The sequence below is a fragment of the Lepidochelys olivacea genome (genome assembly GCF_965140295.1).
Source record: "Lepidochelys olivacea isolate rLepOli2 genome assembly, chromosome: 4".
Taxonomy (NCBI): Eukaryota; Metazoa; Chordata; order Testudines; family Cheloniidae; genus Lepidochelys; species Lepidochelys olivacea.
In genome coordinates, this window is record NC_140414.1 from 148,320,679 (window position 1) to 148,347,913 (window position 27,235).

General features: G+C 54.9%; 1 protein-coding gene across 6 annotated transcripts; it reads right to left on the reverse strand.

Moving 5' to 3' along the window:
* Positions 1-2,524: 2,524 nt before the first annotated feature.
* Positions 2,525-9,982, reverse strand: LOC311519972 (N-acetyltransferase 8-like). 6 transcript variants are annotated; one of them, XM_084627118.1, is made up of 4 exons: positions 9,647-9,982; positions 8,059-8,215; positions 4,782-4,982; positions 2,525-4,150 (listed from the first exon to the last, which is right to left on the reverse strand). In XM_084627118.1, the coding sequence occupies exon 4, from the start codon at positions 4,126-4,128 to the stop codon at positions 3,457-3,459; it is 672 nt and encodes a 223-aa protein (XP_084483244.1). In that variant the 5' UTR covers positions 4,129-4,150; positions 4,782-4,982; positions 8,059-8,215; positions 9,647-9,982; the 3' UTR covers positions 2,525-3,456. The 6 variants fall into 6 exon arrangements, with proteins under 6 accessions (XP_084483244.1, XP_084483247.1, XP_084483245.1 ...); XM_084627121.1 differs by lacking the exon at positions 8,059-8,215 and having other exon boundaries at positions 4,782-4,979; XM_084627119.1 differs by lacking the exon at positions 8,059-8,215.
* Positions 9,983-27,235: the final 17,253 nt, after the last annotated feature.

Genomic DNA, 27,235 nt, shown 5'->3' on the forward strand with positions numbered 1-27,235 from the left:
TGGTGTTGCCCCAGTCCAAAGCCAGAGCCCTAACCACTGCACCGCCCAGCCTCGCGCTGGGAAGGGTTAAAACCAGGCATTCCTCCCGCTGCGGGGCCTGCTCTCCATCAGCCCCTGGGGTCTGGCTCAGCGGTTGCAGGAGTCCCTGCCCTGGGAATGGCCGGAGTGGAGCTGATGCTGCAGAATCCCGGCTGCTGGCTGGTGACAAGGGTGCAGGGCTTTCCCCCTGGGCAGCACCACCCAGCCAAGGACCCCAACAGATTGGCACCTCCCAGCCCCGTGCGGTGTGGGGCCGGGCTCTGGGGGCGCCGCAGGCCTCATGGGGGTCATGCCGCTCTGGGAGACCCGTAGCTCCGGCTAGCCACCCACGTCCAGTCTCACGTGCCCTCCCCTGGGTACGTACCCAGTTGGCTAGCCTGAGCGGCTGCAGCCACATGCCTATTTTTAGCCTGCTAGCTCGAATCAGAGCTAGCGCATCTTGGTCGACTGCCCTGGGAACCAGCCGCCCAGCTGTCCTCTTAGTGCCGAGGACACGAACCCCCAGACAGAGCTGTGTGCTCCGGCCAAGCGGGGCATTCACCCCTCGCTCATCTCCTGCCATGGCTGCTGCTGCAATTGAGACACCTCGTGCTGCCTGGAAACTGTGAGGGTGTCGGGGAGGTGCCGAGGACTCTGGGCTGCGAGGAGGAAGAGCAATGAGCATGTGCACCCAGGGCTGCCAAGTGCCTGGCCTATATGGGCCACCAAAGAGGAGGTCGATCCGGATACGGTCCGTCTCCGAAAGGACATCGCAGAACTAGTGGGTTCAGAGGAGGGCAACGGGGACAAACAAGGGCCGGGAAAAAACTCTCCCATGAAGAGATCAAAGAAGCTGGGCTCGTTCACTCTTGTCCATCTCCTTTCTAAGGTGACGTGCTCCACAGGAATAAAAGCACGAATGGGCTACAGAAGGAAGATCTCGCGCTTCTTTGAAAACTCGTGGCGAACCGGGGAAGTCCCGGATGACTGGAAAAAGGCTAATGTAGTGCCAATCTTTAAAAAAGGGAAGAAGGAAGATCCTGGGAACTACAGGCCAGTCAGCCTCACCTCAGTCCCTGGAAAAATCATGGAGCAGGTCCTCAAAGAATCAATCCTGAAGCACTTGCATGAGAGGAAAGTGATCAGGAACAGCCAGCATGGATTCACCAAGGGAAGGTCATGCCTGACTAATCTAATCACCTTTTATGATGAGATTACTGGTTCTGTGGATGAAGGGAAAGCAGTGGATGTATTGTTTCTTGACTTTAGCAAAGCTTTTGACACGGTCTCCCATAGTATTCTTGTCAGCAAGTTAAGGAAGTATGGGCTGGATGAATGCACTATAAGGTGGGTAGAAAGCTGGCTAAATTGTCGGGCTCAACGGGTAGTGATCAATGGCTCCATGTCTAGTTGGCAGCCGGTATCAAGTGGAGTGCCCCAAGGGTCGGTCCTGGGGCCGGTTTTATTCAATATCTTCATAAATGATCTGGAGGATGGTGTGGATTGCACTCTCAGCAAATTTGCGGATGATACTAAACTGGGAGGAGTGGTAGATACGCTGGAGGGGAGGGATAGGATACAGAAGGACCTAGACCAATTGGAAGATTGGGCCAAAAGGAATCTGATGAGGTTCAATAAGGATAAGTGCAGGGTCCTGCACTTAGGACGGAAGAACCCAATGCACAGCTACAGACTAGGGACCGAATGGCTAGGCAGCAGTTCTGCAGAAAAGGACCTAGGGGTGACAGTGGACGAGAAGCTGGATATGAGTCAGCAGTGTGCCCTTGTTGCCAAGAAGGCCAATGGCATTTTGGGATGTATAAGTAGGGGCATAGCGAGCAGATCGAGGGACGTGATCGTTCCCCTCTATTCGACATTGGTGAGGCCTCATCTGGAGTACTGTGTCCAGTTTTGGGCCCCACACTTCAAGAAGGATGTGGATAAATTGGAGAGAGTCCAGCGAAGGGCAACAAAAATGATTAGGGGACTGGAACACATGAGTTATGAGGAGAGGCTGAGGGAGCTGGGATTGTTTAGCCTGCGGAAGAGAAGAATGAGGGGGGATTTGATAGCTGCTTTCAACTACCTGAAAGGGGGTTCCAAAGAGGATGGCTCTAGACTGTTCTCAATGGTAGCAGATGACAGAACGAGGAGTAATGGTCTCAAGTTGCAGTGGGGGAGGTTTAGATTGGATATTAGGAAAAACTTTTTCACTAAGAGGGTGGTGAAACACTGGAATGCGTTACCTAGGGAGGTGGTAGAATCTCCTTCCTTAGAGGTTTTTAAGGTCAGGCTTGACAAAGCCCTGGCTGGGATGATTTAACTGGGAATTGGTCCTGCTTCGAGCAGGGGGTTGGACTAGATGACCTTCTGGGGTCCCTTCCAACCCTGATATTCTATGATTCTGTTCCCCTTGTCTCAGGATCCACCATCAAGGGGATAGCCAACGAAAGGGAAAGTGGGACATTGTAAACCTATGTCAAAGTCAGATTCAGGACTCACATAATTTGTCAGACCACTCTGTTTATTAGCAAAGCGCTTTGCTAATGCACCCAGATGTGAGCCCCTCTCTGAGGCTCAAGATAACTTATTTATACAGCTAAGCCAAAGCCAATTTAACATAAGAGACAAAAGAAAGCAGAAACTGACAAATATACATACATATCTTATTTGCATACTAACATGAAGTGAGCTGTAACTCAGGAAAGCTTATGCTCAAATAAATTGGTTAGTCTCTAAGGTGCCACAAGTACTCCTTTTCTTTTTGCATACTAACGTTTACCAATCTCCTAGCTCAGTAGGAGCTCTATGTTAATTAGGGGCTCTAAGTTAATTTGAGGACCCATTGTCTCATACTCCTTAATGTTTCTCTTCCTGACAACTATATTTCAACAAACCCTTCAAGTAGCATTTCTTTAATGAATTATGCTTTCAATATAATTCATTCTACTTTCACACCTAGCAAAGAAATTACCTTTTCCACACAACACACAGCCAGTCTGTGGAACTCACTGCTACTGGATGTCGTGGGGGGTCAAGGAATTGGCAAGATCCAAGGATTGGATATTTCTGTGGATGACGGGAATGAGACATGAACCTGTCGAAGAAGAGTGGGTGAAAATTCAAATGAACCTTCACAGAGGTTTCCTTGCCGGGGTCGCCTGGTTCTTTAGGGGTCAGGGATCATCTAGGAACCTCTGAGCAAATGTGGGTGAGGCTGATCCTGGCCGGCTCAGCTCCAGGGGTGAAGCTCAGATCCAGCGGGACCCAGGGGGCTGTGGCGAAGAGGGAGGCCTTGGGAGAACAATAATCCGAAGACAGCACAAGAACCATGTCATGTGTGTGAGACTTTTCCTCCAAGTTCAGTTTATTTCTCAACGAAAAAGGTAACAAAGTAGCCACTGGCTGGGAGTTAATTAACAAGCCACCCCCGAGCCTTCAGCGAGAGCCAGGAATCTCGTATCGGTAATAAAACACGGAGAAGTGCAGGAAGCTGGCGAGGCGGGATGGGGACCTCTCTGAGACCCTCCGGAAGCCCATGCTTTCATACAGCTGCTGGGCCGAGTCCTGAACCATGGAGGTGGACAGCACGACCGCACTGTGCCCGCGTTCCTGGGCGAAGCGGATGACCGTCCTGCAGAGTGCCCTCGCGATGCCCCGGCCCCGGTGCTCCCTCCCCACGGACATGCGCTTCAGTTCCAGGGCGCACCCCCTTTCCGAGGGGTCCTCCGGCAGGATGGCCCCCACCATGCCCACCACCGCCCCCTCAGCCTCTGCCACCCAAAGACAAGAGTTTGCTGGCTCCAGGTAGCTTCTTCGGATGTCCAGGAGGTCGCTGCGAAGAGACTGCTGGATGTAACCGTTCCACAGAGACCGGATGAAAAACCAGCTCCCGGCGAGAGCCAGCAGGACAGCCACGACGGAGACCAGGAGGGACCCAGAGGCCGCAAGCACCACCAGGAATAGGGCCAGGAAGAGCAGCTGGACCTGGGGACGGGTCAGCGTGTGGACGTACGCAGCAGGTGCGTGCTCCATAATCCCCCGGGCGAACATGGCGCGCACCGCCTCGTAGTCACCGTCCTCGTACTGCCGGATGCAGTACGGGGCCATGGGGCCGCACAGCCCAGGCACCCTAGGGCAGACGGAGTTTAAAGCCAGGGGAGCAGATGGGACCTTGCTGATCCACCGGCCACTTCCCGCAGTGCCCCCTGCTTCCCGCTGCTCCTCCTGACAGATCCCAGCCAGGAGGGGGGAGGTGGCAGCAGCCCAGGGACAAAGCGAGGGGCTCGGACGAGCATGAGGCTCCCTCATGCGCCAGCCAAGTGCACTGGGCTCCCCCCTTGCTCACCGACTCCTGGCAAACACCCACCCACAGCCCTGCCATCTCACCATCCCCCTCCCAGCTGCCTCCGCACCCACCCATCAGCCCCTCCCCGCAGCCCTGCCCTGCAAGAGACAATCTGTCTCTTTGTCCCTGCCTGTGAGAGACAATCTGTCCCAGGGCTCAGGGCAGAGGGGCTGGGGGGCAGGGCAGGGGGCTTCACTAGGCGGACGCTGCCCCTTTAAACGCCAGCCCTAGCTGACGACAGGCTGGCCATGGAGGTTCCCTGCCCCGTGCTCCAAGCAGCTCCCCAGACTACCAGGCTGCGATCCCGCCTGGAAGGGGACGGCAGGTGTCCGTGGATCAGCCTCTCCCACTCCCCCAGATCCACACCCAGAGCAGCTCGCGCTGCAGCGGTCCCCTTGCCCAGAGCGGTACCTACCCAGCGGGGTTGCGGCGCTGCGGGGTCACAGCCGGCCCTTTGGGCTCACTCTGCTCAGGAAGACCTGCTGACCTTGCTGGAGTGTTGGGAGCAGATCCCTGGATCCCGAGTCCCCGGAGATTTCACACTTGGGAGCGGAAGAGGCTTCCTGGACTTGGGGAGAAGAGAGCCGCTCTGCATCGGGGACTTTGCCCCACGCTGCTGGGGACAAAGGACAATAACCGTCAGCTGGAACCAAACCCACAGGAAGCTCCTTGACTCCATGGGGCACTTCCCGGATTCCTTATTCCTCCTCTGCTCTTTCACCTTCCCAGGCAAGGAGCAGGACAGGGGGCCCAGTCCTGGGTTGGGAGGGGAAGTCAGGGAAGCAGGAAGGGTTGGGAGACCGCAGAGGGGGCAGGTGTCAGCGGGACAGAGAGAATCATAGAATCATAGAATATCAGGGTTGGAAGGGACCTCAGGAGGTCATCTAGTCCAACCCCCTGCTCAAAAGCAGGACCCATCCCCAATTAAATCATCCCAGCCAGGGCTTTGTCAAGCCTGACCTTAAAAACCTCTAAGGAAGGAGATTCCACCACCTCCCTAGGTAACGCATTCCAGTGCTTCACCACCCTCCTAGTGAAAAAGTTTTTCCTAATATCCAATCTAAACCTCCCCCACTGCAACTTGAGACCATTACTCCTCGTTCTGTCATCTGCTACCACTGAGAATAGTCTAGAACCATCCTCTCTGGAACCACCTCTCAGGTAGTTGAAAGCAGCTATCAAATCCCCCCTCATTCTTCTCTTCTGCAGACTAAACAATCCCAGCTCCCTCAGCCTCTCCTCATAACTCATGTGTTCCAGACCCCTAATCATTTTTGTTGCCCTTCGCTGGACTCTTTCCAATTTATCCACATCCTTCTTGTAGTGTGGGGCCCAAAACTGGACACAGTACTCCAGATGAGGCCTCACCAATGTCGAATAGAGGGGAACGATCACGTCCCTCGATCTGCTCGCTATGCCCCTACTTATACATGCCAAAATACCATTGGCCTTCTTGGCAACAAGGGCACACTGCTGACTCATATCCAGCTTCTCGTCCACTGTCACCCCTAGGTCCTTTTCCGCAGAACTGCTGCCTAGCCATTCGGTCCCTAGTCTGTAGCTGTGCATTGGGTTCTTTCGTCCTAAGTGCAGGACTCTGCACTTATCCTTATTGAACCTCATCAGATTTCTTTTGGCCCAATCCTCCAATTTGTCTAGGTCCCTCTGTATCCTATCCCTGCCCTCCAGCGTATCTACCACTCCTCCCAGTTTAGTATCATCCGCAAATTTGCTGAGAGTGCAATCCACACCATCCTCCAGATCATTTATGAAGATATTGAACAAAACCGGCCCCAGGACCGACCCCTGGGGCACTCCACTTGATACCGGCTGCCAACTAGACATGGAGCCATTGATCACTACCCGTTGAGCCCGACAATCTAGCCAACTTTCTACCCACCTTATAGTGCATAGAGGAACGAAGGGGTGGAATCGTCTGTGCAGGGAAGAGGTTGGAGCCCGGACTCGCTGACCCTGCCTGCCACTATCAGCCTCCCATCCTCCCTGGGCATGGCCAACAGCCCTCAGGGCATCCAGCTCTGTGCGCCACGGCAGGTAGGCGGCTTGGGGATTATTTTAAGGCACAAACGGCCATAAACCCTCTGCACAGACACTTCACCAGGCCCCCGCAGTGTGCGTCCGGCGGTTTGATTTGTCTCCGCGCAGCCAGTGATCACAACAGTAAGAGCCAGGCTGAGCTCCACCCTGACATCTGGTGGTGAGTTGTGGCAAGTTGTAGAAAAGAACTTCAGGGGCCGATCTCATTTGCATAGGCACACCCACCCCGCCTACAATGAGGCCATAGCTGCCCAAATGGTCACTTTGGCTGCTGTGGGATCCCCAGTGTCTCTGTTATTGGAGCAAGAAGAATAAATTGTTATTACCCTGATTATGGGAATCAAGGACAGTAGAAATGTACTTGGCCTTTGTTATGATGGAGGGACTCGCCATCAAATAAGTAGCACTCGCTAGGCAAGGGACATGGGTTCCAAAACTCTGCAGATAAACTTTTGAACTCTGGGGCTGCCCTGACCAGGGATGGAGACTTTTGGGTTGTAGGACTTTGGGTTGCTGGACTCAAGAACCAAAGGGAAAGGGGCATGCCCCAATTTGCTTGGGGTGGGATTTTTGCTCATGGGTTGTGTTAAGAATCCTGTTGGTGGTGTTTCCCCAACATAATGCCACATTGTTTCTCTCTGTTATTAAAAGAATTTTTGCTACACTCAGATTCTGTGCTTGCGAGAGGGAAGTATTGCCTCTTGGAGGCGCCCAGCGAGGGTGGTATATATTTGTCCCAGGTCACTGGGTGGGGGCTCAAGCCGGTTTGGCATTGTGTTCTTGGGATAGATCCCCTAGATACTGAACCCTTGTTGCTGCCAACTCTGACGGGCAGAAGGATTACACAACTAACAATCGGGAAATTCTCCCCAGCCTCGTTGGCGGAGTGCGTGGCATAACCCCAGCCCCCTGAGGAGGCCAGCAGGCAGCTGCAGGCTGGTGGGTTGGCACTAATCCGGGAGCCTGGCACTGCTGGCGACGGGGGCACGTTGGTCAGTGCCTCCCTTTAGAGACTGGGGCTTGCACGCTTTGGTGCGAAGCTCTGTGGATCTAATACTTCCCTGGGGAGACCCCAGATGGCCTGACTCCCAGCCATGGGCTCCAACCACAGGACCCTCCTGCTGCTCGATGGCTGCCCTCGGGGCTGAGCGCCAGGGGAAATGCTCCGAGACCGGCACAGGGGAGGGCCTGACGGGGGCCGGATCCCCTCGGTTAGGCTTGGCCAGGCTCTTTGCACAGCAGGAGAGAACGCGTAGCCGTCAGTGCTCACCCGGTCACGCCTGTTCTGTGCCCGGCTGGGCAGGACGCCTGGGTTCTCTCCCCTGCTGTCTGAACACCCTGGGCTCCAAAGCTCCGTGCAGCTGCGGCCTGGGCAGCCAGTCCCCTCTCCATGCCCTGCGTGGAGCCTGCGGCTGGCCAGCTCGGCCTTGGGGGCAGTTTCAGTTTCTGCTTTTGCAGCGGAGCAGGAAACGCTCCCCGCTGCAGCCAGGAGCAAAGCCTGCTCCTCTCCCGAGAGCCACTTAGCACCATGGCACAGGCCAGCCACCGCTCGGCGGCCTGTCAAACCCCCGGGCGCAGCGACACCCCACAGTGCCCCAGCCCCTCCCAGCTGCTTGGCCAGGGGCAGGACTCACCTGTGCACAGACCCCAGCCAGGCGCCTCCCAGCCGGCGTGGAGGCCCCCCACTTCCAGCCAAGCGCTCCAGAGCAACCGGGATACAACTGCTAGCTGCACAGAGCCAAGATGGAGCCACGCCCGCCCCGGGAACCCAGCCAGCTGGCAGGGCCCCGGCTGCTTCAAGGGAAAGCAGGCTTTAGAGAGAGCCTGACACAGGCAGCTCTGCCGGGGGGGACAGTGCGGGGCCTTTGCAGCAGGTCAGCTTCCCCCCCCCCCCGACAGCCTCACTCGAGCAATAAGCTGCTCGCCCCCCCCACTCCGGAGCCCACCCCTCTAACTGCTTCCGTCCTTGCTGGCGGAGGCTCAGGCTGATTCCCGGGCGTGGAGGCTGATTATAGCAGCGTCGGGTCGCCTACGCATGGCAGCATAACGAGCTGCTCTGTGGCTGCGAGCCCCCATCTCTGGAAGGGGCTCACACCACGACCCCCCCGCCCCCCGCCAGCGGCCTGGCGAAGCACGTTCCCTAGGGGTCAGGCCTAGGCTATTTCACGCAGCAGCAGACAGCCGCAGCCAGGCAGCGTGGGCTAGTGGCTGGGGTGGTGGGCTAGCATGCAGGAGATCGGGGCTACCCCAGCTCTGCCCTTGACCTGTTGCAGGACGTCGGCTCGGTCCCTTCCCTGCCTGGGCATGTTTCCCCTTTGCCTGGGGCTTCTCGCTGGACTGGGAGCTGCTGGGGGCAGAGACTGTCCCCCTGCGTGTGTGCAGGACAAGGGGGCGTCCAGGCGCTGCAGGGGGTCACACCCACAACTAATAGTGTTGGTTGCAGGCGGAACTGGGGTGGGGGAAGTGAGAAAACTGGAGCCACAGCCCTTCCACCCCCCATCCCTCTTGCCCAGAGATGGGGGGATGAGCACTCAGCAAATGCAAAGGCCAATGACACCTGCCCCACGTTATTCGCAGCCCACTTGGGCTAGCTGAAGCCCCCTGTACCGCGCTGTGCAGGAGAGACATCCCTGATGCGTTGGTTACTGCGAAGAAGCTACAGGCCACGCCAGAGCTGTCTGTGGGGCAGGGACACTTTATAGTTGGGGGGCTGGAAGCCAGTAAAACTGTCCCCAAACTTTTAACCTGGCCCCCCCCACCCCGCTTAGCCCTGTCTGTTCCCTGCCCTCCCACCCCGAGCAGTGTCTCCGGGAGGGGGGACACAGACGCAGGTAAGGGGGCCAAGACTAGGGGCAGGCATGGGGCTGGGAGTGGAGGCCTGCATAAAACCTGAGGGTCTGCAGGACCCCTTACACCCCTACTTCCCACGCCTATGCTGGCTGCTGCAAGTCCTAACCAGATGGGTGGTCCCTGGCCTGAAAATAAGCCTGACAGTGATACTTTATCTCAGTGGCTCTCAATCTTTCCAGACCACTGTACCCCTCTCAGGAGGCTGATTTGTCTCGCGTACCCCCCAAGTTTCACCTCACTTAAAACTACTTCCTTACAAAACCAGACATAAAAATCCCGAAGTGTCCCTGCCCACTAGTACTGAACACTGGCTGACATTCTCATTTGTACTATGAAATTATAAATCAATCGGAATACGGATCTTGTACTTACATTTCAGCGAACAGTCTGTAGAGCAGTACAAACAAGTCAGTGTCGCTATGAAAGTTGAGTTTGTCCTGACTTCGCTAGTGCTGTTTATGTGGCCTGCTGTAAAACCAGGCAAATCGCTAGATGAGTTGATGTCCCCCCTGGAAGACCCCTGCGTGCCCCCAGGGGAACATGTACTCCTGGCTGAGAACCACGGCTTTACCTCACCCACAGACACCCACGCACACCCCCACCTCAGGCCAGCGGAGAGGGTTCTGCAGAGGGTAAAGCAGCGAAAGTGAAAGGAGGGCACAGGAAGGTCTCGGTGTTTCCTGGGGAAGGGAGAACACACAGTGTGACTGTCCTCTGAGGCACTGACGCGGCCCACACCTGCCCCGTCGATCTGCCTGTAATGTACCCGCCCCCCGTGCGGGCTCGGGGAGTGCTGTTACCCTGACTCAGGCACCGAGAGGCTTGTCCTCACTCACACAGGCAGGCAATGGAACCCAGCTCTTCTGACTCCTAGCCCAGGGCCCTAATCACTGGGCCAGCCTTCCTGTGCCATCAGCCCATAACAGAGCAGGGTGTTCTGGGATGTTAGGTGTTAGTATATAGGCCTGTTTGTTGGCCTGGGACAGAATTTTGGGTTTGACTTTTGATATTCTTATATCCTTACTAATACGTGTGAGCAAAGACACTGTGTGTTGCTTCTCATAGAATCACAGAATATCAGGGTTGGAAGGGACCTCGGGAGGTCATCTAGTCCAACCCCCTGCTCAAAGCAGGACCGATCCCCAACTAAATCATCCCAGACAGGGCTTAGTCAAGCCTGACCTTAAAAACCTCTAAGGAAGGTGTGACGATGTGACTCAGCAGGGAGGGGGGAGTGTTGACCTGGGAATGTGCCCTGGGGATGGGAGACCTGAGAGCCTGTCACCTGAGCCAGGAGGGGGAGGGGGAGGTGACACCTCTGCCCAGGAATGTGAACAGAGGCTGCAGCAGGGAACCTGCTGGGTGGGTTTAGTTTCAGTTTGGGGCTGGGTGGAGGAACGCAGGGAACCCCAGGGCTGGGGTCTAAGCTCCCTGCTCCCCCAGAAGGACGTGACTGAGTGGTCCTGGTTGTACCCACAAGCTCTGTTTGGGACTGTTCCTGTTGTCCAATAAACCTTCTGTTTTACTGGCTGGCTGAGAGTCTCAGTGGATCCCAGGAAGAGGGGTGCAGGGCCTGGACTCCCCCACACTCCGTGACAACTGGTGGCAGCGGTGGGATCTACTGCACCCCGTGAACGGCGCTTCCTGCAGTAAGTGACTGGGGAGCAGTAAAAGGAAGGGGAATTGACGGGGACCAGGCGGGCTGAAGATCCAGAGAGAGACGGTTTCGGGGGGCGGTTAACCCCTGGGAATGCGTGACCAGAGAGAAAGACTTTTGCAGTAACAGGGTCCCCCGGGGGATTGCAGCGAGCGGTCCCAGGGGTGGAGGAGTCTGCAGCTCGACCCTGGCAAAGAGTCGGTGACCTCAAGAAGGACCGGCACACGAGGGGCTTTTCCTGGAAACCGTGGGAAGCTGCCCGGCCTGCGAGTGGCCAGCAGGGAGATGTACGCTAAACGCCTTAAGAGCGACCTGGTGGAGCTGTGCAGGCAGAGAGGGCTGCGCATCGGGAGGTCCACCAAGGAACAGCTGATTGCCCAGCTGGAGGAGAGGGATCGCTTGGATGACCCGATCCCTGTCCCTGAGAGAAGCTGCCCTGGGGACGCAGCGTGGGCCCTGGGGCCTGACCGAGCTGGGAGGGGTCAGACTGCTGCTGAGGACATCCCGAGACCCTTCCTACCTATGTCTGGGGGAGGGGTTGGGGGAAGCCCAGCGAATACCGAGGGCACCCTGACCCCGGCACCCAGCAGGGGATCCTCCCGGCGGAGCTCCCCATCCCTGGAGCGGAGGCGGCTGGAATGGGAGAGGGAGATGAAAATGAGGGAGCTGGAGGATCATGAAAAACAACGTCAACATGAGGAGAAACAACGTCAACATGAGCAGGAGGAGAAGGAGAGGGAGCGTCAGGAGAAGGAGAAACAAAGACAGCATGAACTGGAGCTGGCCAGGCTGAAGAGCAGTGGGGCCCCGACTGCGGTGAGTGCGGGGGGACCCAAGACTGCAAGGAGCTTTGATAAGTGCTTCCTGGCCCAGCGGAAGGAGGGGGAGGACATGGATAACTTCCTGACGGCCTTTGAGAATGCCTGTGAGCTGCACAGGGTTGACCCTGCAGACAGGCTCCAGTTCCTCACCCCCTTACTGGACCCCAAAGCCGTGGAGGTGCACAGCCGGATGACAGGGGCGGAGGCAGGGGACTATGAACTGTTCAAACAGGCCCTGCTCCGTGAGTTTGGGCTGACCCCCGAGATGTACCGGAGAAGGTTCCGGAGTCAGCGTAAAACGCCTGAGGTCACCTACCTACAACTGGTCAACCGGATGCAGGGGTATGCCCGCAAGTGGACAGCTGGGGCCCGAGCTAAAGAGGACCTGCTTGACCTAATCGTACTGGAGCAACTGTATGATCAGTGCCCGTCCGACCTGAGGCTGTGGCTGGTGGACAAAAAGCTCGAGAACCCCCAGCACGCAGGGCAGCTGGCCGACGAGTTTGTGAACAGTCGGTCAGGGGGTAGCCGGGAGGAGTCCCAAAAGAACAGCCCCCCCCCCCCCCCGATGCAGAGAGAGAGTCACCATAGGGCCTCCCAGCGGGGAAATAGGGAGAACCCCCTCCCACGGGGAACGCCTGGCGTCGGGCCCCTCCGACCCGCTCGAGGGGACCAATGTGACCTGAGCTGCTATCACTGTGGCCAGAGAGGCCACGTACGGTCCCAGTGCCCCGGGCTCAGGGACAGACTGAGCAGACCCAACCTACCCAGGGTTAACTGGGTAGGGACCCAGCTGGACGAGGGGCAGACGACCCAGGAAAGGGGGGCTGCCAGTTTACCACCGGCCCCGGAGGGAAGAGTACCCCAGGCCAGCTCCACCAGAGGGCTGGAGGCTCTGGACTCAGGGTGCTCGGTTTACAGGGTGGGCGCGGGGCTGTCCCTCCGGAGAGAGTGCCTTGTTCCCCTGGAGGTGGATGGGAGGAAGGTCAATGGATACTGGGATACGGGCGCGGAGGTGACGCTGGCCCGGCCCGAGGTGGTGGCCCCAGATCGGGTGGTGCCCAACACCTGTCTGACCCTGACAGGGGTGGGCGGGACCCCATTTAAGGTGCCCGTGGCAAGGGTACACCTGAAATGGGGGGCCAAGGAGGGCCCCAAGGATGTGGGGGTACACCACCATTTGCCCACTGAAGTTTTGATGGGGGGAGACCTAGAGGACTGGCCAAGCAAGCCCCAGGCCGCCCTGGTTGTGATGCGTAGCCAGAGCCGGCGAGGGGCACTGCGCCCTGACCTCGGGGAGGGTATCACACCGGAGGCGCAGGACCCTACCCTGGTGGGGAGGGAGGGCCGAGGGGCACGGCTCAGAGAGGCTGAGGCCTCAGACCTGGCCAGCGAGAGGGAACCGGGCCCCATCCCTTCCCCAGCCGCTGAGTTCCAGGCCGAGTTGAGGAAAGATCCCTCCTTGCGGAAGCTCAGGGACCTGGCCGACCTCAGGGTGGTACGGACCATGAGGAGAGGCTGCCAGGAGAGGTTCCTGTGGGAGAAGGGGTTCCTGTACCGAGAATGGGCTCCCACAAGAGAAGTAGAGTCCTGTGGGGTCAGGAGGCAGCTGGGGGTCCCCCAGAAGTATCGCCGCAGGCTCCTGTCCCTGGCCCACGACATCCCCCTCGCAGGGCACCAGGGAATCCGGCGCACCCGGCAGAGGTTGCTACAGAACTTTTACTGGCCCGGGGTCTTTACCACGGTCCGGCAGTATTGCCGATCCTGTGACCCCTGTCAGAGGGTGGGGAAGGCCCGGGACAAGGGGAAAGCGGCTTTCAGACCTTTGCCCATCATAGAGGAGCCTTTCCAGAAGGTGGCCATTGACATCGTGGGGCCTCTCAGCAGGACGACCCGGTCGGGGAAGAAATACATTCTGGGGGTGGTAGATTTTGCCACCCGCTACCCCGAGGCAGTGCCCTTAGCTTCCATTGAAGCCGACACCGTGGCCGATGCGCTCCTGACCATTTTCAGCCGAGTGGGGTTCCCCAAGGAAGTCTTGACAGACCAAGGGTCCAACTTCATGTCGGCCCTGCTCCGGTGCTTGTGGGAGAAATGTGGGGTCCGGCACGACTGGGCCTCAGCTTATCACCCCCAGTCCAATGGGCTGGTGAAGAGGTTCAACGGGACGCTAAAGATGATGCTGAAAACCTTTATGAACCAGCACCCGCAGGATTGGGACAAGTACTTACCTCACCTGCTGTTCGTGTACAGGGAGGTGCCCCAGGAGTCAACCGGATTTTCGCCTTTCGAACTGTTATATGGCAGGAGGGTGAGGGGCCCCCTGGACCTGATGAGAGACGAGTGGGAGGGGAAGGCCACTCCCGATGGAGAGTCAGTGGTGGAGTATGTCCTGATCTTCTGAGAGAGACTGGCTGAACTCATGGGCCTGGCCAGGGAGAATCTGGCCAGAGCCCGGAGGAAGCAGAAGGTCTGGTATGACCGCACGGCACGGGCCCGTGCCTACGCCACCGGGGATCAGGTGATGGTTCTCATCCCAGTGAGAAAGAACAAACTACAGGCCGCCTGGGAGGGCCCTTTCAAGGTCGTCAAGCAGCTCAATGAGGTAAACTATGTGGTGGAGCTGTCAAACCGGGCGCACCACCGCCGGGTGTACCATGTGAATATGATGAAGCCATATTATGCCAGGAGGAATGTGGTGTTGGCCGTGTGTGGACAGTGGGAAGAGCAGGGAGATGACCCTTTAGTAGATCTATTCCCTGGGACCAGAGCTGGTTTCCCCCTGGAAACAATTCCCCTCTCGGATCAGCTAACCCCTGCCCAGCAAGCTGAGGTCAGGGAGGTGCTGCATCCGTACCGACAGCTGTTTTCCAACCAGCCTGGACGCACTAATCTGACTGTCCACCGGGTGCAGACAGGGTCACACCCGCCGATAAGATGCTCCCCCTTCCGAGTCACAGGGAAAACTGCTCAGGACCTGGAAAGAGAGGTCCGGGACATGCTGGCTTTGGGGGTGATCCAGCCATCTGCCAGCCCTTGGGCCTCGCCGGTGGTGCTGGTCCCCAAAAAGGACGGGTCGGTCCGGTTCTGTGTGGACTATCAGAAGTATCTGATGCCTACCCCATGCCCAGGCCGGACGAGCTCCTAGACAAGCTGGGAGGAGCTCGGTACCTCACCACCATGGACCTTACAAAGGGCTACTGGCAAGTGCCGCTGGATGCAGATGCCCGACTGAAATCGGCCTTTATCACCCCTCTGGGGCTCTATGAGTTCCTGACCCTGCCTTTCGGCCTCAAGGGAGCGCCGGCCACCTTCCAGCGCCTAGTGGACCAGCTCCTGAGGGGGATGGAGAGTTTTGCCGTGGCGTATATTGATGACATCTGTGTCTTTAGCCAGACCTGGGAGGACCACGTGTCCCAGGTTAGACAAGTGCTGGACCGACTCCAGGGGGCTGGGCTGACTGTAAAAGCGGAGAAGTGCAAGGTGGGGATGGCGGAAGTATCTTACCTGGGCCATCGGGTGGGGAGCGGCCGCCTAAAGCCGGAACCAGCCAAGGTGGAGGTGATCAGAGACTGGCCCGCTCCCCACACCAAAAAGCAGGTCCAAGCCTTTATTGGGATGGCAGGATACTACCGAAGATTTGTGCCCCACTTTAGCGCCATCGCCACCCCCATCACGGAGCTATGCAAGAAGGGGAAGCCAGACAAGGTGGTCTGGACCGAGCAGTGCCAGGAGGCTTTCCGGGCGCTGAAGAAGGCTCTGGTCAGTGGCCCAGTTCTGGCAAACCCAGACTTTGACAAGCCCTTTGTGGTGTTCACCGACGCCTCAGACACGGGACTGGGGGCGGTGTTAATGCAGGAGGATGAAAAGGGGGAGAGACACCCCATCGTGTAGCTGAGCAAGAAGTTGCTGCCCCGGGAGCAACACTACGCGGCCATCGAGAAGGAGTGCCTGGCCATGGTGTGGGCCCTCAAGAAACTAGAGCCCTATCTCTTCGGGCGACACTTCACTGTCTACACCGACCACTCTCCCCTGACCTGGCTGCACCAGATGAAAGGAGCCAACGCCAAGCTCCTGAGATGGAGCCTGCTCCTGCAGGATTACGACATGGACGTGGTCCACGTGAAGGGAAGTGCCAACCTGATAGCGGATGCGCTGTCCCGGAGAGGGGGCCCCGAACTTCCCCAGGTCACTGGTCAGCGTGACCCCGCTCAGTTCAGTCTCGAAGGGGGGAGAGATGTGACGATGTGACTCAGCAGGGAGGGGGAAGTGTTGACCTGGGAATGTGCCCTGGGGATGGGAGACCTGAGAGCCTGTCACCTGAGCCAGGAGGGGGAGGGGAAGGTGACACCTCTGCCCAGGAATGTGAACAGAGGCTGCAGCAGGGAACCTGCTGGGTGGGTTTAGTTCAGTTTGGGGCTGGGGAGAGGAATACAGGGAACCCCAGGGCTGGGGTCTAAGCTCCCTGCTCCCCCAGAAGGACGTGACTGAGTGGTCCTGGTTGTACCCACAAGCTCTGTTTGGGACTGTTCCTGTTGTCCAATAAACCTTCTGTTTTACTGGCTGGCTGAGAGTCTCAGTGGATCCCAGGAAGAGGGGTGCAGGGCCTGGACTCCCCCACACTCCGTGACAGAAGGAGATTCCACCACCTCCCTAGATAACCCATTTCAGTGCTTCACCACCCTCCTAGTGAAATAGTGTTTCCTAATATCCAACCTAGACCTCCCCCACGGCAACTTGAGATCACTGCTCCTTGTTCTGTCATCTGCTACCACTGAGAACAGCCGAGCTCCATCCTCTTTCGAACCCCCCTGCAGGTAGTTGAAGGCTGCTATAAATCCCCCCTCACTCTTCTCTTCTGCAGATTAAACAATTCCAGTTCCCTCAGCCTCTCCTCATATGTCATGTGCCCTGGCCCCCTAATCATTTTTGTTGCCCTCCGTGGGACTCTCTACAATTTGTCCACATCCCTTCTGTACTGGGGGGCCCAAAACTGGACACAATACTCCAGATGTGGCCTCACCAGTGCCGAATAGAGGAGAATGATCACTTCCCTTGATCTGCTGGCAATGCTCCTACTGATGCAGCCCAATATGCCATTGGCCTTCTTGGCAACAAGGGCACACTGCTGACTCATATCCAGCTTCTCATCCACTGTCACCCCTAGGTCCTTTTCCGCAGAACTGCCGCTTAGCCAGTTGGTCCCCAGCCTGTAGCTATGCATTGGATTCTTCCGTCCTAAGTGCAGAACTCTGCACTTGTCCTTGATGAACCTCATCAGATTTTTTTTGGCCCAATCCTCCGATTTGTCTATGTCACTCTGGACCCCATCCCTACCCTCCAGCATATCTACCTCTCCTCCCAGTTTAGTGTCATCCGCAAACTTGCTGAGAGTGCAATCCACACCATCCTCCAGATCATTAATAAAGATGTTGAACAAAACCGGCCCCAGGACCGAATCCTGGGGCACTCCGCTTGATACCGGCTGCCAACTAGACATTGAGCCATTGATCACTACCTGTTGAGCCCGTCAATCTAGCCAGCTTTCTATCTACCTTGTAGTCCATTCATCCAATCCATACCTTTTTAACTTGCTGGCAAGAATACTGTGGGAGACCGTATCAAAAGCTTTGCTAATGTCCAGATATATCATGTCCACCGCTTTCCCCATATCCACAGAGCCCGTTATCTTATCATAGAAGGCAATCAGGTTGGTCAGGCATGACTTGCCCTTGGTGAATCCTTGTTGACTGTTCCTGATCACTTTCCTCTCCTCCAAGTGCTTCAAAATGGATTCCTTGAGGACCTGCTCTATGATTTTTTCAGGGACTGAGGTGAGGCTGACCGGTCTGTAGTTCCCCAGATTCTCCTTCTTCACTATTTTAAAGATGGGCACTACATTAGCCTTTTTCCAATCATCCGGGACCTCCCCCATCTCCAAGAATTTTCAAAGATAACGGCCAATGGCTCTGCAATCACATCCGCCAACTCCCTCAGCACCCTCGGATGCAGCGCATCCGGCCCCATGGACTTGTGCTTGTCCAGCTTTTCTAAATAGTCCCGAACCACTTCTTTCTCCACAGAGGGCTGGTCACCTCATCCCCATGCTGTGCTGTCCAATGCAGTAGTCTAGGAGCTGACCTCGTCTGTGAAGACCACGGCAAAAAAAGCATTGAGTACTTCAGCTTTTTCCACATCGTCTGTCACTAGGTTGCCTCCCCCATTCAGTAAGGGGCCCACACTTTCCCTGACCTTCTTCTTGTTGCTAACATACCTGTAGAAACCCTTCTTGTTACCCTTCACATCCCCTGCTAGCTGCAACTCCAATTGTGCCTTGGCCTTCCTGATTTCACTCCCGTATCCCTGAACAATATTTTTATACTCCTCCCTAGTCATCTGTCCAAGTTTCCACTTCTTGTAAGCTTCCTTTTTGAGTTTAAGATCACTGAAGATTTCTCTGTTAAGCCAAGCTGGTCGCCTGTCATATTTGCTATTTTTTCTGCACATCGAGATGGTTTGTTCCTGCACCCTCAATAAGGATTCTTTAAAATACAGCCAGCTCTCCTGGACTCCTTTCCCCCTCATATTAGCCTCCCAGGGGATCCTGCCCATCAGTTCCCTCAGGGAGTCAAAGTCTGCTTTTCTGAAGTCCAGGGTCTATATTCTGCTGCTCTCCTTTCTTCCTTTCGTCAGGATCCTGAACTCGACCATCTCATGGTCACTGCTGCCCAGGTTGCCACCCACTTCTACTTCCCCTACCAATTCTCCCCTGTTTGAAAGCAACAGGTCAAGAGGAGCATGGCCCCTAGTTGGTTCCTCCAGCACTCCAACACTCTCCAAAAACTTCCTGGGTTGTCTGGTGTTAGCCGACGGCCAAGGATGTTTGGTGAGGTGCCAGCTATGCCCGTTTATACCATCTGTGACTTTAACCGCTAGGACGCACTGTCCCTTCGCGGCGGGCAGCCCGGCCTGGCTGACGGATGCCCCAAGGTCCTAACCACCCGTGACTTTAACTGCTAGAGCTCAGAGCTCCTTCGCAGCGGGCAGCCAGGATTGACTGACAGGTGCCCCAAGAGTTTGCCCCGTGGAGGCGGCACAACTCAACGCTAGGCTCTTAGTACTCTCACCTAATGGCCAGGCTTTAGAGCCAAAACGGCTGAGGTTCTTTAATTGTGTTGGCTGCTTTACAGTAAACCAGAGAAAACAAGTCAGGCTTATGCATAAATGGATACCAAAATTTATTAAGCTAGATTCTAATCATGTGGTTACAAAATTGCTAGTGCTTACTTATTTAAATGTAGAGATGTTACACACACAAACAAGTTACAAAACTGAAGCCACAATCCCAAAGAAAGAAAACAAAGTATAGAGCTCTATTTCAAAATATGTGTACACTAAAGATAGGAGATCAGGTGTGGGTGCTTCTTACCCTCCTTGCATCTCTCGATTCCAGCGGTGCCAAGCCAGGATCGGTCACTCAATTCTGCGGAAAGACGAATAAGGGACAAGGCATAGGGACCCTCTTAGCTGCAGAAGCCTTGGGAGGCTGTCACTTATCTGACCAGCAGATAGATAGTGAAAAGCACTCAAAAATCATGGTGCTGTAGGTCCCCTACTTATACCTCTGTACTCCTTTATTCTCTTTCTCCTTTCTTCTGCCAAATTGGGGCTGGTCTGTCTGGGTGACGCCAGCTTTCGCAAGAGTAGTTTACACTTGCAAGGGAGAGAAACAATAAGTGTCGACTACTGGACATTTCTTTTATCAGGGTAAATATTTTCCCACCTAGGATGTTGGTGTGTGTGCATCACGCTATTTAGTAGGGGCTAAGAGCCATGTCTGTCACAGGGCCTCTGCCTGCTGGGAGCTTAATCCTCGTATCTGCTCCCAGAGGCACATTGTAGCAGCACACCTGTGCTTTCACAGCTTCAAAGGCTGGGCTGGAATATATGTTAAGTGCCCTGTTCCGGCTTCCTCCTGTGTTTCCAGCAATGCTGGTCTTGGGGGGGGGGGGGGGGCTGTCTGGCTACATTTGGGCACCACTGTATTGCTCTACCAGCAGATGTCAGGGTGGTTGAAGTCCCTCACGAGAACCAGGGCCTGTGATCTGGAAACTTCTGTTAGTTGTCCGAAGAAAGTCTCGTCTGCCTCCTCCCCCTGGTCTGAGGGTCTATAGCCCATGCCCACCACGACATCACCCTTGTTGCTCTCACCTCTAAACTTAACCCAAAGACTCTCCACTGGCTTTTCTCCAGCCAGCTTCTGCCCAGCCAGATGGGTTTGTTAGTATAATGAGAAGAGAGATAAGGAATAGAGTTAAAAGTGTTACAGGGCATGGTGGGAGTGTAATATACCAGCACACACTGAAAGGCTGCCTGGCTCCTCTCTCAAGCCAAGGTCAAGCAACCATTCAGGAGGGGCAAAGGGGGTTGGCGGGGGAGGCATAAGAAACATTAAAAGCCAAAGAAAGCCTGGCCCTGACCAGAACAGAACCTCACTCCTTACCCCACCCATGGGATACAAAAGGGGTGGGACAAAGACTCCAGACTCTCACCCCTACAAAACGGAACAAGAACATCCATTGCAAGAGGCGTGTACTGCAGATATGTTTGGGCCTACTAAGAAGGCGGAAGTGGGAATAGGGAAAGGGAACACAGGCTCTGCGGTGTCAGAGCTGGGAACGGGGACACAGGGACACAGGCTCTGCGGCGCTGGAACTGGGAAGGTTTCAGAGTAACAGCCGTGTTAGTCTGTATTTGCAAAAAGAACAGGAGGACTTGTGGCACCTTAGAGACTAACCAATTTATTTGAGCATAAGCTTTCGTGAGCTACAGCTCACTTCATCGGATGCATACCGTGGAAAGATTGGGAAGGGGGACACGGGAACACAGGCTCTTCCAGCTCTGATGCCGCAATGGGGACACGGGCTCTGCGGCACTGGAGCTGGGAACAGGGACACGGGAAGAGGCTCTGCAGCGTCAGAGCTGGGAACGGGGACACGGGAAGAGGCTCTGCAGCGTCAGAGCTGGGAACGGGGACACAGGGAGAGGCTCTGCGGCGTCAGAGCTGGGAAGGGGGACGCGGGCTCTGCGGCGTCGGAGCTGGGAAGGGGGACGCGGGCTCTGCGGCGTCGGAGCTGGGAAGGGGGACGCGGGCTCTGCGGCGTCGGAGCTGGGAAGGGGGACGCGGGCTCTGCGGCGTCGGAGCTGGGAAGGGGGACGCGGGCTCTGCGGCGTCGGAGCTGGGAAGGGGGACGCGGGCTCTGCGGCGTCGGAGCTATGGATATACTTGCTTCAAACTAGCCCCAGTAACCATGGCATTGCCTGCACTTCGGACTTCTGGTCCGCTGTTTGCTGCCTGCGTGACAAGAACCAGGGGTAGGGGTGAAGGGGCTCTGTCATAAATCTAAAGGGAAGGGTAACCACTTTTCTGTCCACAGTGCTATAAGATCCCTCCTGGCCAGAGGCAAAACCCTTTCACCTGTAAAGGGTTAAGAAGCTAAGGTAACCTCACTGGCACCTGACCAAAATGACCAATGAGGAGACAAGATCCTTTCTTCCCTGCCCTCCAGATTTGAAAGTGTCTGTCTGTCTGGGTGATGCTTTTGCCAGGAACAGATCAGGAATGCAGTCTCAGAAACTCTGTTAAGTTAGTAAGAAATCTAGCTACAAATGTGTTAGATTTCCTTTTGTTTAATGGCTGGTAAAATAGCTGTGCTGGATGGAATGTGTATTCCTGTTTTTGTGTCTTTTTGTAACCTAAGGTTTAGCCTAGAGGGATTCTCTATGTTTTGAATCTGATTACCCTGTAAGGTATTTACCATCCTGATTTTACAGAGGTGATTCTTTTACTTTTTCTTCAATTAAAATTCTTCTTTTAAGAACCTGATTGCTTTTTCATTGTTCTTGAGATCCAAGGGTTTGGGTCTGTGTTCACCTGTACCAACTGGTGAGGATTCTTATCAAGCCTTCCCCAGGAAAGGGGGTGTTGGGCTGGGGGATATTTTGGGGGAAGACGTCTCCAAGTGGGCTCTTTCCCTGTTCTTTGTTTAACATGCTTGGTGGTGGCAACAGAGGGTTCAAGGACAAGGCAAAGTTTGTACCTTGGGGAAGTTTTTAACCTGAGCTGGTAAGAATAAGCTTAGGGGGTCTTTTATGCAGGTCCCCACATCTGTACCCTAGAGTTCAGAGTGGGGAAGGAACCTGGACAGGCCCCTAACCCTAGGTGGGCGCATTCGCTAGAAGTCCCAGGAGAAGGGGCTCCTGAACATCGGTGGGATGCCCAAGTGGGGCCTAAGAAGTGCTGGGAGCTGGGCCAGCGATTGACAGCAGATGAAGCGCCAAATGGTTTTTGCCTCCTTTTCTGTTCACAAGGACACGGTGTTGGGGGGATCCCAGCCAGGCGGGCGCGACTGGACATGGGGGTCGCCTGGCGGGTGGAGAGTAACTCCGCAGCCATGAAGTCAAAATGCATCGTTTGCAAATGTTCTGTGAACACACGCTGCTTCTGCCGCTCTTCCTAGGCAGTGGCCGGCTTCCCTGTGGCTGGGTTTTAATGCTCTAGGGACACCGGGACAGTTAGTGGAACATTCGGATGAACCTTTGCGCGGGGACCTGGTCATCAGCTACACCAGGAAAAGGACTGTTTTGCCGATACGACAGCAGCTATCTTAGGGTGTCTGCGGGTCGAGCGCTGGGGCCAAAAAAAGTCATCCCCTAACCGACACAGCGGCACTATGAGCTCTGCAGTGCAGTGTTGGGATTATTATTTGAAATTGTTCATATTAATGTAACCCTTCTGCCAGGCCAAGCTGATAGCAGCAAGGGCCGGGTTCAGTGCACAGGGGCTCCCTCTCATCAAAGCAAATGCAAAACTGGCTCGAGCTCCCACCCAGTGACCTGGGAAAATCTTACACACCCCCTGGGCGCCTCAAAGAGGCGATACTTCCCCTCTCGCAAGCACAGAGTCTCGGTGTAGCAGAGAATCTTTAATAACATGAGGTAAACGAAGTCAGCATTAAATTGGGGAAACACCACAACTAGTGTTGATTAACTAAACCATGAGCAAAGACCCACCCCAGAAAATTGGGCCACATCCTTTCCCTGGGGTTCTTGAGTCCCAGAACCCAAACGTCTCTTGAGTCCAGCAATCCACAAATCACCCAAAGTCCAAAAAGTCCAGCCCCAGAGTTCAAAAGTTCTGCAGAGTGGTACTCCCCAGTCTGGCTAAAAATGTGCCTGTGTGTGGGGGAAAGAAGTAAGGGGCACCTTACGTGACCTGAAGCTGACTGCCCCACAGGACTTCGCTCTGCCGTCTCACGACCGGCTCCGCTCTGCACAGCTCACCTCGCCATCTCCCGAACGCTCCACTCCGCCGTCTCCCGAACAGCTCTGCTCAGCTCGCCTCACCGTCTCACGAACGCTCTGCTCTGCACAGCTCGCCTCGCCGTCTCACGAACGCTCCACTCCGCTGTCTCCCGAACAGCTCCGCACAGCTCGCCTCGCCGTCTCACGAACGCTCTGCTCTGCACAGCTCGCCTCGCCGTCTCACGAACGCTCTGCTCTGCACAGCTCGCCTCGCCGTCTCACGAACGCTCTGCTGTCTCATGAACGGCTCCGCTCTGCTCAGCTCACCGTCTCACGAACACTCCGCCAGCCTATCCACAAACAGCACCGCTGCGCTCTAGATCTTCCGGCTCCCCACTGCTTGACACAGTGCTCAGTGATTCCAGCTCATAGTAGTGGGAGCCTTAGTGCTGGTGCACCCTAAGGCCAAAGTGAATGCAGCACAGTACCTGTAGCAAGACTCTTAATAGACCCAAAATTAGCTCTGACATTCCACAGTGGAGAGAGACAGAGGTGCAATTGCTGTTTCAGGCCCTCACAAAGGGGCCCACACCACCAGGTACTAATACCTGTCTCAAGCCTCTCTCAATTCACAGAGTTTTGGAACCCATGACCCTTGCCTAGCAAGCACTACTTAGTTGACGGCGAGTCCCTCCATCATAACAAAAGGCCAAGTACAGTTCCAAGCACAGTTCCCATAATCAGGGTCATAACAATTTATTCTTCCTGTCCCAATAACAGAGACAGTGGGGATCCCACAACAGCCAAAGCGACCATTTAGGCAGCTATGGCCTCATTCTAGGCGGGGTGGGTGTGCCTATGCAAATGAGATCGGCCCCTGAAGTTCTTTTCCACAACTTGCCACACCTCACCACCAGATGTCAGGGTGGAGCTCATCCTGACTCTGTTTACATCCTCCCCCCAGCCGAGAATTTGTCGTCCCGGCAAATCACACTTCCTTTATACCAACTTATTGGTTTCCTCCAAAGGGCCTCAGAAAGCCCACTTTAGCTTCCACAATCCTGTGTGCTAAATGTATTGGCTCCTCACTAGTCACCCCAGATGCATCATAAGTTAACCATTTTACTGGTCTTTTCACCCTGTCTCGTCTATTGAGAATTTCTGTTGCCGAGGTAGGGGGAACATCCTCTTGAGTGATGGATGGAAAGTCTTTCTTTGAGGGTCCCTTGGCTACTGGCGTAGGCCCCTGCACTCCTAGTTTTAATGCTGGAGGGTCCAAGGTGCCCAGGACATCCTCTACCTGTGTGTCTCCACTGTCCAATAACCTGTGTGTGTTATCACACGGGGGTCTCATCAGCGGCACAGGGGTGTCAGAAATGGGCCTAAATAATTCCGCCATGGGGTTTAGGGCGGAAGAAGGAGAACTCTCGTTTGGTTCAGCTGATTGAGACTGAAATCTTGTCTCTGTCCCAGGATACACCAGGGTTGTGTCTTCCTCCTCAGACTCACTCTCAGATGTGCAGAATAGGGGTAAGTTAGCTGCAGGGGGCCCACTGTCTGTGTTGGATGGCAGCTTTGGTCTAGCACTTCTGTTCTGCCCGGCTGCCCTGTCGTAGCCCATCTCATAAGGGGTGCTTACCAATTCCCCCACAGGGAGCAAAAGGTTTCTATACACTGTCTTTATTTGCCCTGGACCGTCTTCAGGTTTGATCTTGTAGACCGGCAGATCTCCCAGCTTTTCCATCACCAGGTAAGGTATTGCCTTCCATCTGTCAGCTGTCTTGTGTTTGCCAGCAATACCCAAATTTCGCAGCAGGACTCTGTCCCCCGGCTGGAGCTCCTGCGAACGCACTCTAGCGTCATATCGATGTTTGTTGCAGTCTGCGTTCTTCCGAGCCGCAGTGGTAGCTAAGTGATAAGCATCCCGCAGCTTTTCTCTTAGTTGGGATACATATTGCTGATGAGTTTCATAGCTATCTCCATCCTCTGATACACCAAAGCACAAGTCTATGGGTAATCTTGGTTCTCGCCCAAACATCAAGAGATATGGGGTGACTCCCGTAGCATCGTTCTTTGTGGCATTGTAGGCATGCACCAGAAATGCGACGTGCTGGCTCCAGGTTGCCTTCTGCTCTGGTCGCAAAGTTTCCAACATATCTAATAGGGTTCAACCGAACCCCTCTCGCTGAGGATCACCTTGTGGGTGATAAGGCGTTGTCCTAGACTTTTTAATTCCTGCTATCTTCAGCACCTCCTTCAGAAGGTGACTCTCAAAATCCCGCCCCTGATCAGAGTGTATCCGAGCCGGGAATCCATAGACTGAGAAATATTTGTCCCACAATACTCGAGTGACGGTGGTGGCCCTCTGATCACGTGTGGGATATGCCTGTGCATACCGTGTAAAATGGTCAGTCACTACTAGAATGTTCCCAACATTCCTCCTGTCTACCTCTACAGACAAGAAATCAATGCATATCAATTCCAAAGGTTTGCTGCTGGTGATGTTCTTGAGATATGCAGCCCTCGTGGGCAGAGTTTTCCTTTGAACACATCGAGCGCAAGTCTCACATTTCCTGCGAACATCTTCAGCCATTCGGGGCCAATAGAACCTACTACAAATAAGTTCCAGGGTCCTCTCCGTCCCTAAATGCCCAAAGTCATCATGCAGGGCCCTCATGGCCAGGGCTCTGTACTTTTTTGGCAGTACTAGTTGTGCTCGTTGTTTTTGTAAAGGGTCAGTGGTCATTTGGTGTAGCACTCCCTGAATCGGTTTTCGTTTGGTCCATTCTCTCAATAGTAGTTTACCCTCCGGGTTAGGTGGAACAACCGCAGCTGGGCTTCGCCCCTCCCTTTTGGCAAGTAGTGTATCACGAATGTCAATATCTTGCCACTGGGCTTCTTGCCAGTCAGCCGCATTGAGCATGGGCAAAGGAGATTGCTCCAATGCAATATAGTTCACTGAAGCAGAAGGCATGCATTCAGGGGGCAGGCCCAAAGCTTCTGCAACACATTCCTGAAGGCTCTCACGGGCCTCTGGCTCTCGGCGACTCACACTGCAAATAGCTCTCACTCCATCTGTGGGTATCACAGCAACTTTTGGAGCCTGCGGACGCCTGGACAATGCATCTGCATCTACATTGCTTCTCCCTGATCGGTACTGAATGCTGAACTCAAAGCTAGCCAAGGCGGCCACCCATCTCTGCCCTGTAGCATCCAGCTTAGCACTTGTTAACACACAAGTCAGTGGATTGTTGTCTGTCCACACCTGGAACTGAGCACCATACAAGTAGTCTCGAAATTTCTCAGTGATGGCCCATTTCAAGGCCAAGAATTCCAGCTTGTGGGTGGGATAGCGAGTTTTACGATTAGACAATTCTCAGCTGGCAAAGACTACAGGTTTACGTTTGCCTTCCACTTCCTGGTACAGGACTGCTTCCAGACCCTCCAAACTGGCATCAGTATGCAGGATAAATTGTTTGCTTGAGTCAGCAAAAACTAGGACTGGAGCATGAGTTAGGCAAGTAATGATTTCTTGAAAAGCCCTTTCACATCTCTCATCCCACTGTGGCCCAAATGGTTCAAAGGGGCCATAGTGTCTCTGCACAGGAGGCTTTGGGGACCTCCCCTTATTCTTGGTCTTAGATTTGTTCTTGCTGGACTGATGTCCCCTGGTAAGATCATTCAGAGGCTTTACAATCGTAGCATAGTTTTTCACAAACCTGCGGTAGTAGCCACTAAATCCAAGGAAGGTCTTGAGTTCTCTGTAGTTACTTGGACGTGGCCATGTAGTGAGTGCTTCTAATTTTATCAGGACCAGTACACACACCCTCTTGGGACACGATGTGACCCACATACTTCACTGAGGTTCTGCAGAACTGGCATTTGTCAACTGAAAGCTTCAGACCATAATCCTCCAACCTATCAAGCACTTTAAGAAGTCTTTCTTCATGCTCCTCTAAGGTTTTTCCAAACACAATTAGGTCATCCAAATAAACTAACACTTGCAGTAAATTCATGTCTCCCACAACTTTCTCCATGAGACATTGAAAGGTGGCAGGTGCTCCAGAAATCCCTTGGGGCATGTGTTCGAACTGATAAAACCCTTTTGCACATCCCACATCCCACTCATGCAGTGAGAACACCTTGGATCTTTCACAAAGTTTCTTCCTCAGGCGATTT

What these genes read in the sequence shown, in the direction of transcription:
- LOC311519972 (XM_084627121.1), bottom strand. Translation starts at nt 4,128, where the DNA reads ATGGCCCCGTACTGCATCCGGCAGTACGAGGACGGTGACTACGAGGCG.